This window comes from Sceloporus occidentalis, unplaced genomic scaffold (genome assembly GCF_023333645.1).
Source record: "Sceloporus occidentalis isolate IW3139 unplaced genomic scaffold, rSceOcc1.0.p SCAF_2, whole genome shotgun sequence".
Classification (NCBI taxonomy): Eukaryota; Metazoa; Chordata; class Lepidosauria; order Squamata; family Phrynosomatidae; genus Sceloporus; species Sceloporus occidentalis.
The window spans coordinates 169004117-169022428 of record NW_028316982.1 but is presented as its reverse complement, the minus strand read 5'-3'; the positions used below and the strand labels follow the sequence as shown (position 1 = coordinate 169022428).

General features: G+C 40.0%; 1 protein-coding gene across 4 annotated transcripts in view; it reads left to right on the top strand.

The window, feature by feature from the left end:
- Window positions 1–18312, top strand: part of MAP4K4 (mitogen-activated protein kinase kinase kinase kinase 4) — a 200912-nt gene that overhangs the window by 163233 nt on the left and 19367 nt on the right. For 2 of the 4 annotated variants that reach the window (XM_089511407.1, XM_089511410.1), the window contains 6 exons: window positions 4606–4757; window positions 6228–6325; window positions 8131–8139; window positions 8861–9036; window positions 10430–10550; window positions 11572–11763. In XM_089511407.1, the coding sequence (XP_089367533.1) occupies window positions 4606–4757; window positions 6228–6325; window positions 8131–8139; window positions 8861–9036; window positions 10430–10550; window positions 11572–11763 (748 nt within the window). The remainder of the gene's footprint in view (window positions 1–4605; window positions 4758–6227; window positions 6326–8130; window positions 8140–8860; window positions 9037–10429; window positions 10551–11571; window positions 11764–18312) is intronic. The other 2 variants (XM_089511409.1, XM_089511411.1) reach the window with 1 other exon arrangement.

Below are 18312 nucleotides of genomic sequence, written 5' to 3'. Positions count from 1 at the left end.
GCAACCCAGCAGCTCTAACCCATCATCCACACATCAGAGCATGTTACCCAAACAGCAAAAAACCCCCAAAAAAGCAACCCAGCAGCTCTAACCCATCATCCACACATGAGAGCATGTTACCCAAACAGCAAAAAACCCCCAAAAAAGCAACCCAGCAGCTCTAACCCATCATCCACACATGAGAGCATGTTACCCAAACAGCAAAAAACCCCCAAAAAAGCAACCCAGCAGCTCTAACCCATCATCCACACATCAGAGCATGCCACACTAACAGCAAAAAACCCCCAAAAAAGCAACCCAGCAGCTCTAACCCATCATCCACACATCAGAGCATGTTACCCAAACAGCAAAAAACCCCCAAAAAAGCAACCCAGCAGCTCTAACCCATCATCCACACATCAGAGCATGCCACACTAACAGCAAAAAAACCCCAAAAAAGCAACCCAGCAGCTCTAACCCATCATCCACACATGAGAGCATGTTACCCAAACAGCAAAAAACCCCCAAAAAAGCAACCCAGCAGCTCTAACCCATCATCCACACATCAGAGCATGCCACACTAACAGCAAAAACCCCCCAAAAAAGCAACCCAGCAGCTCTAACCCATCATCCACACATCAGAGCATGTTACCCAAACAGCAAAAAACCCCCAAAAAAGCAACCCAGCAGCTCTAACCCATCATCCACACATCAGAGCATGTTACCCAAACAGCAAAAACCCCCCAAAAAAGCAACCCAGCAGCTCTAACCCATCATCCACACATCAGAGCATGTTACCCAAACAGCAAAAAAACCCCAAAAATGCAACCCAGCAGCTCTAACCCATCATCCACACATCAGAGCATGTTACCCAAACAGCAAAAACCCCCCAAAAAAGCAACCCAGCAGCTCTAACCCATCATCCACACATCAGAGCATGTTACCCAAACAGCAAAAAACCCCCAAAAATGCAACCCAGCAGCTCTAACCCATCATCCACACATCAGAGCATGTTACCCAAACAGCAAAAACCCCCCAAAAAAGCAACCCAGCAGCTCTAACCCATCATCCACACATCAGAGCATGTTACCCAAACAGCAAAAAACCCCCAAAAATGCAACCCAGCAGCTCTAACCCATCATCCACACATCAGAGCATGTTACCCAAACAGCAAAAAACCCCCAAAAAAGCAACCCAGCAGCTCTAACCCATCATCCACACATCAGAGCATGTTACCCAAACAGCAAAAAACCCCCAAAAATGCAACCCAGCAGCTCTAACCCATCATCCACACATCAGAGCATGTTACCCAAACAGCAAAAAACCCCCAAAAAAGCAACCCAGCAGCTCTAACCCATCATCCACACATCAGAGCATGTTACCCAAACAGCAAAAAACCCCCAAAAATGCAACCCAGCAGCTCTAACCCATCATCCACACATCAGAGCATGTTACCCAAACAGCAAAAAACCCCCAAAAAAGCAACCCAGCAGCTCTAACCCATCATCCACACATCAGAGCATGTTACCCAAACAGCAAAAAACCCCCAAAAATGCAACCCAGCAGCTCTAGCCCATCATCCACAAATCTGAACATGCCAGTAGTGTAGCAAAACCCACAATCCACACTTTGAAAACACCAAAAAAATAAAAATAAAAAAAATAAAAATTAAAAAAAAATTAAAAAAATTAAAAAAAAAAAAACAGCACCCCAGCACCCCAGAGCAAAAGCATGGTCACACTGTCTCAGCCCACCCCACCCCACAAGAAGAAGGTAAAAATCCATCAACCTACCTGTAGAGAAATTCCTGATGGCCGGTCTTGATCCGAAGATACACCTGGCAAAGGCAGCAAAAGTCCAAAGCCAGGCAAAGTCCGAACCGCAAGTGAACCCAAGAGTCAGAGCTCAAAATATCAACTCTTCCTCACACAGTCCACAGGGCCAGACAAAGGAGCAGATCAATGGAAGCCGGCTTTTGTACCTCAAGCCAGGCCACCCCCCCCAATTTCGTTAGCCAATACAGTTGATCAGCTTGATTTCGCAAGCCAATCACTGCTGCTAACGAAATTCAAAATTCGCGCCAAAGCTAACCCCTAACCCAGCCCCCTGGGTTAGCCGTTAGCCCTTTAAATCCCTGGAAAGCCTATCGCTGCAGTTTGCATCTTTTGAATTTCGCGCCGAAAAGGATTGCGTAACCCGAAGAATCTTTCGTAACCCGGGACAGCTTTTTACAAGCCGCGTTTTTCGTATCCCGAATATTTCGTAACCCGGTCCTTTCGTATCCCGGGGTACCAGTGTACCTAATATAAAGAAATATGCATAGAGGTGTGTGTGTTAGGGTTGTCACCCAAGAGGAAAGGGAGTGGCAGCTAGAAAAAGTTTGGGGACCACTGTAGAAAAGAAGGAGCATGTTCTTTGATAACAAGAATGACAGTGAAGGAAAGCATGGGATAAAGATGCTGATGATGACAGCCAAGAAATCAAACAGTTTCAATTATTATATCAGCCAGCATTATGTAATAGAGGCATTCTAATTGAAGACAGGATGTCACTATTTCAGGACTAATATCAAGGCCCTATTAGAGCAGAGGGAAAATGAGGCCCCCAGAGCTGCTTCTGTGGTGCCCAGTATCAAGCAAGGGATGCTAAAGTTGTGGGGGAAGTAAAATATATATTTTTAAAAAGTCCCCCCAAGTGCCCTCTGGGTGCATTTTGCCACATTTTGGTCTCTCTTGGCCAATTTAGACCCCTCTCCTTTTTTTAAAGAGAAAGTAAACAGGAAGAGGCTTCTGCTCACTTCCTGTTAAAAAATGCTTCTTCTGGGCCTAAAACAACACAGGGCAGCCTTAAAACATAACAGAAATGCTCCCATATCCCTTAGAGGGTTTTAGAGGGAAATGATTTTTTAATGTGGGGTACAGAAAGTGGGGGTGCATTTCCTTTGTCTCCTGGGAGGGGCTAATGCAACCCGCTAGCTTTCCATAGTACCTCGTGTACTAAAGTAAAGAATGGGGGCCAACTTGGTTTTACACTATGACAGTTTTGCTAGACATTTTAGTAATAAAAGCATTCATCTACATTCTAACTTCACATCTAATTATGAATGTCTAGTTATTTCGTTTTCTGGAAGTGTTGTATTGGTTTTGGTGTGTACCACTTAAGGATGTACACAAGATCCTTGATGGTGTGAGATGAGCAACATGTGCATTTGATCTTTGCCCTTTCTTACTGATTAAGGTAGCTAAGGGAAATTTGGTCAAGTGGGTAAGAGTAGTGAAGGCCTAGCTAGAGAAGAGTGGGCCCATACCACCTTGATAACTATAATTAACGCCATTCTTTAAAGTACTGTGTAACTTACAGCAGGCCTGAATGTTCCCATTTTCAGGCACTAACATCAGCTCATAGTGAAGCATCTTTTCATACATTATTTCATACATGATTTGGTGGCTGAAACAGCTTTTTTTTTTTTGCATTAATGCATGACATATGTTGGGAACAAGACTATGGACATAGCAGCAGCATTCGATACTATCAGCTATGTATCTTCTCAATTACTTGGTGGGAATAAGTCTGGGAGACACCATTCTATAGTGAGTGGTTCTCACATTTTGCATAACAGTAATAGTTCTTTACCCTCTTAAGGTTTGGTTCTAGAATGTGATGTTGAAGGCCACTATTCTGACCCCTTGGCTATTAGTAATAAGATATTCCTCGTGGATTTGTTAACCCTTTTCTGTAATACTGTGAAAGCTGGGTTATAGAACTAAAGTTCTGCTTTCTAAATATTAGAGATTGGTTTCTCGAAGCAATAATGGGCTTAATGAGGGCTAACAAACTGAAGTATTATCTTTGGAAGATAGATGTGATCCTAACTGAGAAGGAGACAGACTCCAGAATAGGGATTCAGGTTGCTTGGATGTTGTACTCCACTGAAAAATATTCATCTTCTAGAACTCAACATTGCATTTGGATGATCATCTGGCAGTAGTGGAGTACCTAGGAATGCCTTTACACAGGTTAGGGTAAGGTGCCATCTCTACTCATTCTTGAAAAGGAAAAAGGATCTGGAAACCATGCCTTATGTGGAAAGATTTAGGGAGCTGGGTATATTTAGCCTGGACAAGAGATGGTTACCCGAAGCAATTGGCTAACACATTGTAGAGTGCTTAGAGGTTCACTATGAAGCGGTCTGGAAATGTAAGTGCTATCGCTAATAAAGTATTTGTATAAGGAAGGAATCTTAGAGTGTGGGCATCAAAAGCAATGTTTTGGCAAAGAGTTTAATACTGAAGGTGAATTTTCCTGACATAGTTTCATTATGTGTGTATATGGTTTTTTTAAGTAAAGCGTTAGTAAAAGTATTTAAACACGTTTTGTGGAAGAAAACCCTATATCTTAATCCTGATATTACTATTTGTTAAAAATAGTCTGAATCCAGTTGTGTATGAACTTTCAAATCCTTATTCAATTACATGTTTGTGTGTTCAGTTTGATTATTCAGTGACTGAATTACTACTAAATGAATACAGTAGTTGTCAAAGCATTGTTAAAGTTAGAAAGGCAATGAGACTGAACTGATTATGATTCTTTTCTCTCACTCCCCACTCCCGCCATTTCTCCACTTAGCAATATAGAGCCTCGTCTGCTCTGGGAAAGAGTGGAAAAGCTGGTGCCAAGACCTGGAAGCGGAAGTTCCTCTGGCTCTAGCAATTCTAGCTCACAACCTGGATCACATCCTGGATCTCAGAGTGGGTCAGGAGAGAGATTCCGAATGAGATGTAAGTGACAAAAAGGGACTCTTTAGTATTAGGAATATCCAGAACTCATCTCTCTTTCTGTTTATTTTTAAAGCTGACTGACCATTAATTCACAGTAATCTTGGCTAAATGGATCAAGCTGGAGGGGAGAAGAGAGGGCATGTTTTAAAAAGAACAACTTTAGAATTTAAATATTGCAAACAAAAACTATGCACAAATTTGGGCAACTCTTAATTGAATTTACTTGCCCTGTGGTCAAGGGTGTGAGAAAGCATACTTTGAAATGCAACTGTTGTCAACTATTCAAGCTGGATTTGGCCCCCTCCTTTCTTTTCACACAGGCAAAGACCTGTTTATTTAAACAAACCTTCACTCTTAACTGGTAGAGGTAGTGTGACAGGTGTGCAGTAGTGCAACAGGTGGCCAAAATTATGGATTGTGCTATGACCCGTGGATAGGTCACAGGTAAAATTTAGAGATATATACCAAAGGATCTAAAAGGTGAAGCAAAGCAAAACAACATCAATGAACTTATAAAATTCCAGCAGATATAACTCTTTCTGCTTACTCTTAAGACTGGATGGATGAGAGAGTAGAGGGGGTTGGTGCTTCACATATTATTTTCTTGCATTTCACCAGGAGATGGTTCCTTCTTTTAAATAAGAGTTAAGATACAGTATTTACATTGACTCGTGGATAAGTCGAGTCAGGTTTTTGGGGGGTCAATTTTTTGACCTAAATTTTTGGACTTACACATGAGTATATACAGTATGTTTTAACATATGGTGTAAGCTGCTTTGGGTAATAGCAAAACCATCCTATAGTGCAAGGGAGAGAGAATCTGTGACGGACAAGTCACCTTTTCCTGTGCTTTTCCAGATTTGCAGCAAAGAGGAAGAAGGTGAGGGATATGCATTTTGCCTTGCCATCCTCCTCCTTTGCTTCCCGTGAGAGAGAAGGAGTAGTTATGTCTGCTCTAGGCATGTGCAGCTTTGCTGCTAGTGTTGGTATGCATCAAGAATGGGAGAACATTGGATCCTTTGGATCCAGTTCTTCCTCTGATCTTTCCCTAGCACACACACCTCAACCATCTTCAAGGTAAGAACATCTTTGTGGCAAGTGGTGTGGATGTTTCTGCAGTTGTGATAAGGATGCTTGTAAGGGTAGAGAGAATAGCCTCCCAATGTTAGTAGGGTTGCAGTCTTAAATCTATAAATGAAGATAATAGGACTGGTGGAATTGTTATTGAATGGCATCTATTCTGCATCAATTCTACATAAAGATTTTATATTTAAATAGTGAAAAGCAGTCAGTGGTATGGTTAGAAGAGATACTATTTATGTGTATCAGAGAGAGAGAGAGTTGATGTGTGCAGTCTGCAAATCTGAAAATACTGGAATCTTAAACTTGCCATTGGCTTGAAAAATCTCCATATTTCACCACAAGTATTTCATTCTCCTGTTTTTCTGTTTGTGGTCCCAACTTGTGTAGCATCATCGAAATCTGAAGGTTCCCCCTCACAGCGTAATGAAAATGCAATCAAAAAGACAGAAGACAAGAAAGAAGCCTTCAGACCTAGCAAACCTGTGGTGAGTCTTGTATTATCTTTGGGTCATAAATTTTGTGTAAAAAGATTCTGTAAATTTTTTTTAAAATAAGATTTACTGTTTTGTTTTGTTTTTTTAAGTTAAGAAAGAGTTTGGAGAATTTGTAAGCAAAACAATATTGTTTGAAAATAATATGAACAGATTTTTTTAAAATACCTAATAGATTTTTCCAGCAAATCATAAGAAATTACTATTAAATGTCTAAATTAGAAAAAGTAGAAATGTTGTTTACACAAAAGCTTTTTATATATCACATCTTCTCTTGTATTGCTTAAATCTTCAATTGTAAGAAGGGACCAGGTCATTTCTTTATAATCAAGCTTGGGAGTATGTAACAATCATAACATTCTGTGGCAAAAGATAACATACCATGTACTGTTTGTAAGTTTTCTGAATATGGGAACTGATTTCCCACATATCTGAAGATATTTATTTATTATATATTTATGGTATTTCTACCCTGCCCTTCAGCCCTAAAAGCTCTCAGAGCAGCTTACAATTATTATTATTATTATTATTATTATTATTATTATTATTAAATTATGCTTTACTATCCTCTTCATAATCTATTCCTTCCTAACCCTTCCTCAGGCGATACCAATTTCCTCCAAATGCTTTGTAATATGTCTTAACTAACTCTTATATAATTTCTTTGTATATTCTCCACAGAATCTAATATACAGTAATTGAGAATCCTAACATATCTATCTTATCCATATTTATTCATATTTACAATTATTATTTTAATTAGACGATTCCCTGCCCTCAAGCTTATAATTTAAAATATTACCATTTTTGTTCATGGAAACCTGGTAATTGGACAACTAAATAAAAACATGACTGCAAAAATCTGTGGAATAAAGTGGCTCGGGCCTGTTACAGACTGCCAAAATAAAGCTGCTTCGGGTCTCTTTGGAAGTATGCTATGTAAATGATGCATGCATCCTAAGAGTCCGGAAGCTGCACCAAAGCTGCACTCCAGTGCTTAGGAATGGAGTGTGGCTTTGGCGTGACCTCCGGACTCTTAGGACCCATGCATCATTTAAATAGCATACCTCCAAAGAGACCCGAAGCAGCTTTATTTTGGCAGTCTGTAACAGGCCATAGTCCTCAATTTTGGTGCTACAGTGGCTAAATGTAAGAGCCAAAAGTCCCTGCCTTGAACTTTATTTCTCTTCCAGTCAATAATTATTTCCTATATTAGTCATTCATTCTCATCAAACTGACCTACCATATTAGGTTATGAAGCAATGTATGTGAATGATTCAAGATGCTCAAAAGATCATTTTTAAGTGCTAAACAGTTTGTTGCTTAAATAAAAAGAGTACATTTAGCAAAGTACATAACAAGACTTCTTCCTAGAATAAAGCTGCTTGTAGGATTCTATTTTGCTGCCTTTTCCAAATTCTGGGCATTAGCAGTCACAACTTGAGATAGGACAAAAAGATTAATAATTTTTCTTCCTTTAGTGCCAGTTCTCTTTACAGATGGCACAGGAATCTATAGACTGGTTCTCAGAGTTGGGAAATAGCTATTAGCATTTTTGAAACTGAGCACTCATCACCCCACTAACCATAATATGGTAGCTTCTTTACTCCTTCATTACCTAAAGTCAACTTTTAAACGATAGTGTTGTAAACTTTAGGATTCAATTTTTAAAACTGAAAAGTAACAGGACTAATATTTTTCCTCTACTAATTTTGTTAATTTTTGTTCTTTTCCAAACTATGTTTCACCATTCTCTTGGACTGTTTCTCCGGAACCTGTTTCATCTCGTGATTCTTCAGGGAGAGGTGGTAAGCAGTTAAATTTTAATGTAATAGGCTTGGATCCTAAGATACATAAGTTAAGTTTCTCATCCCCTTTTCATCCTTGCAAATGCTTGTGATCAAAATAATCTATGGAGGGTCAGGGAGCCATCCTTAACAGTGCAGGATGGGGCACCATGGACTGCTGGAGCAAAGAGGAATCATATAAAGTCAAGGTCAAGTCCTAAGATAATTTAAGGAAATCAGTTTATTCCCTCTCTCCTTAGATGGTCCCCGCATGCCATGTTGTTCAAGACTTTCCTACTACACACCCTCTTTGATGAGGTATTTTGAGAGGGAAGAGAAGCTTTCTTTCTGTAAACTGCATTAGGTTAATCTATTTTAGGATTCAAGGTGATAGGTTTATTATTCTTGTCACAAGTTCTCTGACATTTACGTAGCTTTGCCATTTGTTTTTCTTTTTTTGAGTATAGTGTGATGCTTTTGTTTGAGCTGAGTTGAAACTTTCAGATGGAACATGTTAATTTATAAACTAATACTATTCCATGCTTTTCAAAGTATTTTCTAATAGTACAGATTTTAAAGCAAAATTATTGCAACAAATTGTAGATCTTAAAACAAAATTCTACAGTATTGAGAACATGGTTTCTGTATGGTTCACATTGTGTATTTAGTAGTTGCCATTACTTTATTACTTTCTAAAGTTGTTGTTATTTTATTCTGTTCTTCCATGTGATCCTTTTGCTAGGATTTAACTGCATTGGCAAAGGAATTACGGGCAGTGGAAGATGTGCGACCTCCTCATAAAGTGACAGATTACTCCTCCTCCAGTGAAGAATCAGGGACAACAGATGAAGATGATGATGATATAGAGCAAGAAGGAGTTGATGAATCTACTTCTGGCCCAGAAGATGCTAGAGCACTGTTAGTTACTTTTCTCCTCTGTACCTAGCATGATGTATTAATACACCTGACATGGTGCCTACGAGACCTGTTAGAGTTCAGGTCCCATCATCCCCAGCAAGCATGGTCAGTGTATCTGTATTCCTAAGACATCTGGAGGGCACCCAGTTGGAATATGCTTAAAAAGGAAAGTCAAGATAGTTTCATTTTCGAGCTAAACCTCCATTCTTCTGTACAGTTCTGGAAACCACTATTTGTGAAAGATAATTAAGAAAATGGGTAAAATTCAGTGGTAGGTATGAGAGTGGTTATAGAAGCCATGTTAGTCATGTTGACTAAGAGAAAGGTGTCAAAAGTTGACTTCTGGTTCACTTCCTCTTGTAAAAAGGAAATGAAACTAAAAATTGCCTGAAACTCAAATGGCCTGGGAGAGGCAAAAATGTGGAATTGCAGTGGTGAGTGTAGCCCTTCAAGGTTTTCTTGAGCGCCAGTGTGATTGCCTTACTTCTGATAGTTGCTTGCTTCTAACGTAGAGCAAGCAGTGGATTTAAGCTATAAAAAAGTAATGTAGATTAAATATGAAGTTAGTACTGGTGTGTACCACTAATTAAATGTGTAGATGGTTGAATATACAGCCTTTTGAAACTTCTACAGTTTCAAAAAAATATCCTGTACCTTTGGATTCTTTGCAGATTACACAATCCTATAGCACACTAGAGCCTAAATAGATAGCTATTGACAGACACACATGCACATGTGTCCAGAGTGCTTCCCTCCTACACAGAAATCTAAATTATCCCATAATATTGTAATGGATAAGACTAGAAGATGAAAACAGGAGTGGCTCAGTACAGCATGTTGACCCTGTAGATGTTGCTGCATGGATCCTCCAGTTCCCCACATCAAACTACCAAATATGTGTTGCCATGGAGGAAGTGGAAGTGATGGGAAAAACACAATGCATGGAGCTGAAAAAAGTAATTTGACTATAGAGCCTTCACAAATGGGGAAATGAAGGGGAGCACATGGTTCTCCCTTTGATGCAATGTATCTTGAACATATGATTGAAAAGTGCACACTGGTAAAGCATACCTAGATTTTCATTAGTTTCAAATAAGATTTCTCTCTAGTAAAGAAGTCTTCTGAGAAACTATTGGTTATGAAACAAAATTAGTTCACAAAGGCTTCCATGCCTGACCATCTGAAGGTGAATCTTGGATTTTCTCCCTCATCCAGATGATTGTTTGTTCTTTACAAATCTAGGGGTTAATGGGGTTGTGATTTATTTTCTTCTTTGATGATCTCATCCTAGTGTTCCTGCTAAATGGATTATGACTAAAGTTATTTAAATATTGCTTTGGATAATGAAGAATAAAAATAGAAACATAACCAAAATTTTGTTCTCACCAAACAGATCCACTCTAAACCTCAGCAATGGGGAAACAGAGTCAGTGAAAACTATGATTGTGCATGATGATGTGGAGAGTGAACCTGCCATGACTCCTTCCAAGGAGGGTACTTTAATAGTCAGACAGGTAATGAATTATTTTTGTGTGCAGCTTGATTTCCCATTAACTCAATCTTCCATGTTCCTTTACTACATAATGCTAGTTGTAGGAATTAAAGACACATATAGTCACCTCTTGTAACTAAACTGTTATATTTGGAGCGTGCAAAGGAAGTGGCAGTTCTCACACATTATCTCCTCTGCACTGGAGTAACACTTTGCATCACTGTGCAGAGTTAATTATAGATTGTGTCCAAAATGGGGGTTAAAGAGGTGTACCTCTCGCACCAGGCACCAGGAAGAAAATGTCTGCTGTGACTCTATATCTTTTCATTGTCTTTTGGTATCTTAAGAAAAAATGGATAATTGTGGGGTAGATTGAAACTATGAAAGAAGGAAGTAATCTAGTTTGTTTCAAATCTGATACTATATTAGGTTTTTCATCCAGACAGATTAAGAGGTCAAGAACTGATTAGGGGTGCAGTATTTCTATCTTGAAATGTTTGTGCAGAAGTGATGAGATAATGCTTCCCCAGTTGCGAACTTGCTAATCTGTTCAGTGTGGTGGTTCATAGGATGAGGAACTTCACAATTACATTCTTAATTTTGCAACAAAACATTAATGTCATAAATGAGCCCTGCAGGTTTTGTTAAGATGCTATGATTATTCTTCAGACAGCTAAATTAGAACATTTAGTAGACATTGGAATGCTTTGTCTGATTATGTCTGAAAGCCAAAACTAAATACAAGCACGATATAATGAGGAGCGCAAGGAGTATGCAAGTTCCAACAGCACTGTAGATTCAGCCAATGAGAAATTAATTTCATTCGTAATGAAAACTAGTCTTGCCAAAGAACCCACATATTGCCAGTCCAACCCTTGCAGTATATGGCTGATTTCTTTTTCACCATTTTGTATCTTTCTGACTCAGGCATTGAGGCTTGGTTGATTAATACATTGGTTTAAACCTTAAAAATAGACCAGTTTGATAGGGAAATACTTTTACGCAGCACTTGAGCAAGACAAGTGTGCCTGTTTTTTCTACAGAGTACAGTTGACACAAAGCGTGCCAGCCATCATGAGAGCAATGGCTTTGCCGGTCGCATTCACCTCTTGCCAGATCTCTTACAGCAAAGCCATTCCTCCTCCACTTCCTCCACCTCCTCCTCCCCATCCTCCAGCCAGCCGACACCCACCATGTCCCCACAGACACCCCAGGACAAGCTAACTACTAATGAGGTATGTCTTGCTCCACAGCTGGCTGCTTTTGTAGGGTTATAGACTATTGCCTAATAGCTAGTTTCCATAGGAGCTCCAGCCAGTGTCCCTTGTACTGCTCTTCTTCCTGTCACTTACCCTCACTCTTCCAAAATAACACATTTCAGCTCTTATGAACCAAACCCCTTAACTTTAGAGCAGTTTTACCCCCGAACATGCCAGTTTACTATTCTTGCTTCTTACAAAGAATCTTTAATTGCATGGCTTTTGTATAAGCTGATTGCTTTTGTCAATATTTGTTGAAATGCTATTTTGGAAAGAATGTGTACTTTAAAAGCCTATCCTAGAATAATCTGGCCTAAAAAAAGTAGTAATAATGTTTCCTAGCTTAGCATAGTATGAATAACTGTACATGTAGAGGGCCCTTTGGGGAAATGTTTGCACTGTATTAGAAAGGAAGCTTTCTCCAGCCTTACCACAAGAGGCTGCTTTTTAAAATTTCTTGCTGGATTAATGGAATAAGCAGTTAGTTTATAGCATACCTCACAACTTCACTATATGAAATACTAAGGTGTTGGGTTTTTTGTTTCTGTTACTGTTTTTTTCATTTGGTGGGACTTCTGGTCATTTTCAGCATTTTAGTACTGCTCTGAAAGGAATCAGTATGATTCAGGGTGGCCTTCCAGAGCTTGGAAAAGTTAAATGTTTTTGGACTGACATTCCCAGATATCCCCAGCAAGCATTAGCTATTGGCTGGAGGATTCTGTGCGATATAATTGAAGGAGAATCTTTTCCAGGTTGTGCATCTTTCTCCTAATATTGCTGTTCTTTCAGTTTGCAGACTGTTAACACACTTAAAGTGCCACACAGTGGTAGGAAATATTGTTTACTGATCCCTTCTATATGAATTCTTAAGTGTAATATATGTTAAGTAAGAACAATTTGCACTTAATCAGGGATGTTTTTACATTTTAACATGGATAGAGTTTCATTTTGAGAACCTCTTATTAATAGTCAGGAGAGGACAAAAAAGGGAAAGCAAAGCCTGTTCTCAAAACATTTTTAGAGCAGGGAGGCTGTTACAGGAGTGCTTCCATTGCATCCAGTTCAAAAGTACTACCTATTCTCATCTGGTTTGAACTGCAGCGTCATTCACAAACCAGCTATGCATAGCATAGTCCATGTGTTATCAGCAGAAAATCTTACACCAAAGTGTATATGAGAAAGAGATACAGACTTAAAAGGACAGCTTAATTGATAAATACATAAATATTAATGGAGTGCTTTAAAAGGTGGACAGCCCACTGGAAGTAAGCAGGCTAGGCAAGAATAAAAGACAAACCTTTCGTGAATTTATTCAGTCTGGCTGTCATTTCAGTTTTGAAGCCAAAGTCAAACATCAGCTTGAGGATTCATTCCTAGCTAAATCATATACAATCTTTTTTTCTCTCTCAGCCAGCAGAGAAGGAGCCATCTGTAAATGGGTTCAGTCCTGTCGCTGCCTAGGCTTGGCAAGATACTGCATTATTTAAAATAATAGAATTATTTATTTAAATTATTTATTTATTTAAAATAATTAAAATTATTTCAGTAGATTTCCTCTGTGGTGGCAGAGGAGCTGCAAGAAATGAACCAGCCTCTTCCCACTAGTTGTGATGCCTCCAAAAGACTCAGGCCTGATCCCATCCCTCCTCCCCACTTAGAAAAATAGTTATCAAGCAGGCTAAACAGCCTGCACTGCCAGCACAGTGAGTGTTTGGTATCCACTGAGGTTTGGTTCCAAGAACCCCATGGATACAGAATCTATAGATTCTCATATCCATTATATTCAATAGAGTAGTAAAATGGTGTTCCATATATAAAATGGCAAAAAATCAAGGTTTGCTTTTTAGAATTTTAAAAAAAGTATTTTCAAGCTATGGATGGTTGAACCTGTGGATGCTAAATCCATGAATACAGAGGGAAAACTATACAATATTTGGTAGCTGGGAGGTCATCTGATGAATAATAATAATAATAATGATGATGATGATGATTTATTTCTAGCCCACCCAATCACGAAGGATCCAGGCAGGTTACAACAATAAAATACATCAAATTACAATAGAGTTAAAAAAAATCAAACCCTAGACCTACCCCCCACCCCCAATTCCCAGTACTAAAACAGAATTAAACAGTAATAGTATAAAAACATTAAACAAAAAATATAGGCAGAAACATAGGCGGGGAAGAATAGACAGATGAGGGGAGAAATACCTCTATATCTGGGGAGGGTAACTAAGTTGGAAAGGCCTGATGGAAGAGATCCATCTTGAGTGCTTTCTTAAAAGCTGTCAGAGTGGAAATGTGACGGATCTCCTCCAGCAGGTCGTTCCATAGTTTTGGAGCAGTAATAGAAAAGGCCCTCTGGGAGACTGATGTTAGCCTAGATTTTTTTGGCTATAGTAGATTTCTTCCAGAGGACCTTAGTGTGCGGGATGAACAATAGGGAAGAAGACTCAGCCTCTTTACCTGGAGGTAGCACTTGACATTCCCATGCTATTCAGGACTCAGATATTGCTTCACTCTATACAACATCTCTGAGAGATTCATCTGATTTAGGAGAAGAGGAATGGATCACACACTAGGGAACAAGAGAAACCAACAAGGAAGAGGCATTTTAATTCAGCTTATTTTGTTCCTCTCTTCTCTTAGCTGTCAAAGCCCATGGTTTGCATGTGATTGAGACCAATTTTACCTCCATAAATGACCATAAACAACTACTCGAGAGTTTCACCAAGCTCCAAGACACTTCTTCCTATAATCTCCAACATCAAAATCACACACAAATGACCTAGTTATTCAAGAGGCAATATCCCATCTCTTAGACCTAGGAGGTGTGAAACTGGTATCTCCCAATGAGAGCTTTGTCAGACTCTACTTTATCCTATTTATCGTATCCAAAAAAGAAGTCAGAGTCCACCCAGGACTAGATCACAAGCACTTAAACAAATAGAGGAAGTTCCAGATTGAAAGCCTCCAGAACATCCAGGAGCACCTCTTTCCCAGGGATATTCACTTATTTGTAGACATTTCATAAGCTTATTTTCACATCCCTATCAATATTTCCTCAAGAATATTCCTTTGTCTCTGTTACCACAACACCCACTACCAATTCAGAACACTTCCCTTCAGCCTAGCATTGACACCCTGGGTAGTTACAAAAAACTTACAATAGCACCTGTAGCAGTATTGAGACTATAGGGAATACATCTTTTACTGTATCTTGACAATCAGTGGGCCAAGCAACTACCCTGTCCATGCTAAGTCAGCACAATACAGTTTTATAATAAACAAGAGGAAGAGCCATCTTTGTTGGAGCGTAGAGAGACGCGCTGTGTCCACTATGACCATGTGCAGAGTTAATCCACGCAAGCAAGACACCATGAAAAGGCTCATGGAGAGGCGTCTGCAAAGGTTTCAGGCTGAGAAGGAAAAATTCCTCCTACACAAGTTGACCAGCCTTGAGCTCCCAGCTTGAAGAAATAAACACTGCTAGACAGCAAGGCTCTCACTCGAACAAGAGGGCTTTAATCACTTGTTGCAAGCTATTTACAAGATCACACAGAGTACCAGACAGCCGTCTTGGATACTCACAGCTCTCTATACAAATAAACAAAGTGCTTCACCAGTCACCGACCACAACAACCTGACAACGGAGATAGTCACCTTCTCCCTTATATAGACCGTCTTCTGGGAAGTCATGTGTTGTCTTGCCATCAATGAAACCTTGCTGGTTTCATCCCCAGTTCAGGTTGCATCATACCATTGCCCATGTTGCACTGCTGGCTGATGTCACCTACTTGCATGTTGCATCAGACCTCCCATAATGCACAGCTTCCAAATGCTGACTCATGCACCTGCCACTTGAACTCTAGTAACTTCTGCTTCAGTTCCACCTAGTGGCCACATCCATGTCAGGTCCAGGCCAAGTATGCCACATGGTCCTGACAATCTTCTTCCATCTCAGCAACTTGTTCATCTCAGAGTCCTCATAAACACCAAGAAGGGAATCTCACCTCCTCCAGACAGAATCCAAAAGATAAACACAAAGCTCCTTTTGCCAGATTAAAATAGGCAGATTTCATGGTCCATTACACTCCCTGGAGTTAACAATTTCTTTGATAAGATGGGCACGGTTCCATTCTTGATCTCTTCAGCGGCTATTGAGACCATTTCAAGCATTTATCACTGTATACAAGCACACTTGAGTACATCTACCCCAGGAGATCAGGCATTCCCTCCTATAGTGGATGAATACAAACAACCTCTCACAAGGTGTTCCTTTGTAGGACCCTCCCAGACTAGTTCACAAAATAGACACGAGATTCACAGGCTGGTGTCATGTTGCCAGGATCCAGGGAGTGTGAATGCAACAGAGCAATCCCATGGCATCAGTTGGCTGGAACTCATTCTACTAAAACAGTGTTTCTCAAACTTTGCTACTCTAGGGGGTTTGGACTTCAACTTCCAGAAGCCCCAGCCAGTTTGTCTAGCAATCAGGAATTCTGGAAGCTGAAGTCCAAAACATCTGGAGAACCAAAGTTTGAGAAACACTGAACTAAAATATGATCTCAGAAACTCTCACATCGTAGTCAGCAGAGACTGTCAAACAGCCAAATCCTACACCAAGAAGCAGTGAGACAATGAAACAGCCAAATCTTACATCCTGAAGTGAAATCTTGCTCACTTTACAAGGAGGTTCACCTTCTCTTATCATGGATAGAGAAGAATACTCTCTCAGTCTCAGTCCCAACACATTCAGGGAACCCTGAACAGAGAGACAGACTTTCTCAGCCACCACAGTTAGGACTCAGGGAAATGGACCAACACATTTTCAACCAACTGCAGGCACACTTTGGTGAACATCAGGTTAACTTGTTTGCCTCAGATGCAAATCACAAATGCCCCTGGTATTTTACCAAATTTTACTTTCCAAAGGCAGAAGCTCAGGATGCCTTGCAAACTCCCAGGCTGAGGAAACTGATTCTCCAACCTCTTAATCTCAGGAACTGCTAATGCTCTCAGAATGTCTGCATTTTCTCAGTCAAGGTCCAGTCTTCCATCCAAATACATAATGGCTCCGCTTAACCTGTGGCCTGCAGATCACCTGGGAGATCATAGAGTACTCATGGGATGTCCTCAAAGGCAGAGGAAATCAGCACCTCCTTCCACAAAGCAAGAGATCTGGATGGCTTTGTACTGCCAATGAGTCCCCCTCCCCAGAAGATGGAGGAATGTGTGAGAGGAAAAATAGATTGTTGGTGAAGAAGAAACCAGCATCCATTTTATCGTTCTCCAATACAGGTTCTCTTTCATCTCAACCTCATATTAGGAGGTTTATCAGAGTCCAACCCTATTTAAACCCTTCCCCTGTGATTCACAGATTTCTTGCCCAAGACTTCCGCAAAGTGCTCAAAGCCCCCATTTGAACCGCTTAGATCTATTCCACACAGGATTCTCTGTATCAAGGTCCTGTTTCTGTTTGCAATCCCATCAGCCAGGAGGGTTTTAGAGCCTGCTGCTTATCTGTTGCCCCATCTTGCAGCAAATTTGATGCTGATACCATTTCTTTATGGCTAGGCCTAGATTTCCCAAGATAAACTCTGCATTTCATCTGTCTCAGCCTATAGAATTTTGTTGATTTCGCCCTCACCCAACACCTCCCTTGGAAAAAAAAAGGCACAAGTGAAGAAGGAGTACTAGTAGTGGTGGTGGTGGTAGTAAGAGCACTAAAATTGTTTATCAGGCATATGGAGGCATTTAGAAAATCAAAGACACTCTTTGTATCCTTTTCTTCCCACTTCCATTGGAGTGAAGGTATCTTCTGCTGTACTAACAATATGGATCAACATGTGCATCTTTTTGGACTACAAGACCATAGGTCTTTCAAAACCTAAAATGTAACAGCACACTCAACAAGATCAGCATGCACAACTGCTGCCTTTAAAAATAAAACTAATGTAGCCCTAGAGGAAATTTGCCAATCAGCCATGGCAGCTCCGGCCATGTTCACTAAATACTATAAACTAGATAAATTTGCCTCAGCCAGAGCCTCCTTTGGTGGAAGGATTATGCAACAAGTAGTCCCACATTAAAAAAATGTTCTTACCACCTTCCACCCTAATTCACATGTCTTGTTACGTAGATCCCATTTATGGATGGCTCCTTCTCCACTGGCTGAGAATGGCACATTAGAGAAGTTAAACTGTAAAGGTCCATTCTTGCCAAGGAGAAGGAGCCAACCAGCCCTATCTTGGGTGGCAAGACCTACATTCTATACTGGACATGCAATATTTTTCTATACTTTCCAGTGTTTTTACTTGTGAACAAATTGAAGCAGGAGGAGATGAGGCTCAATAAGTTATTTTTAAATAATGTGATATCTTGCATTCATGGATGGCTCCTTCTTCTTGCCAAGAATGGACTTTCATGGTAAGTCTTCCAGTGTTCCATTATCCTCAGATTCCAGCAATGGAAGACAGCACCAGTCTTAAAAACAAATTATGCACCTTGGAGGGGAAAGTAATT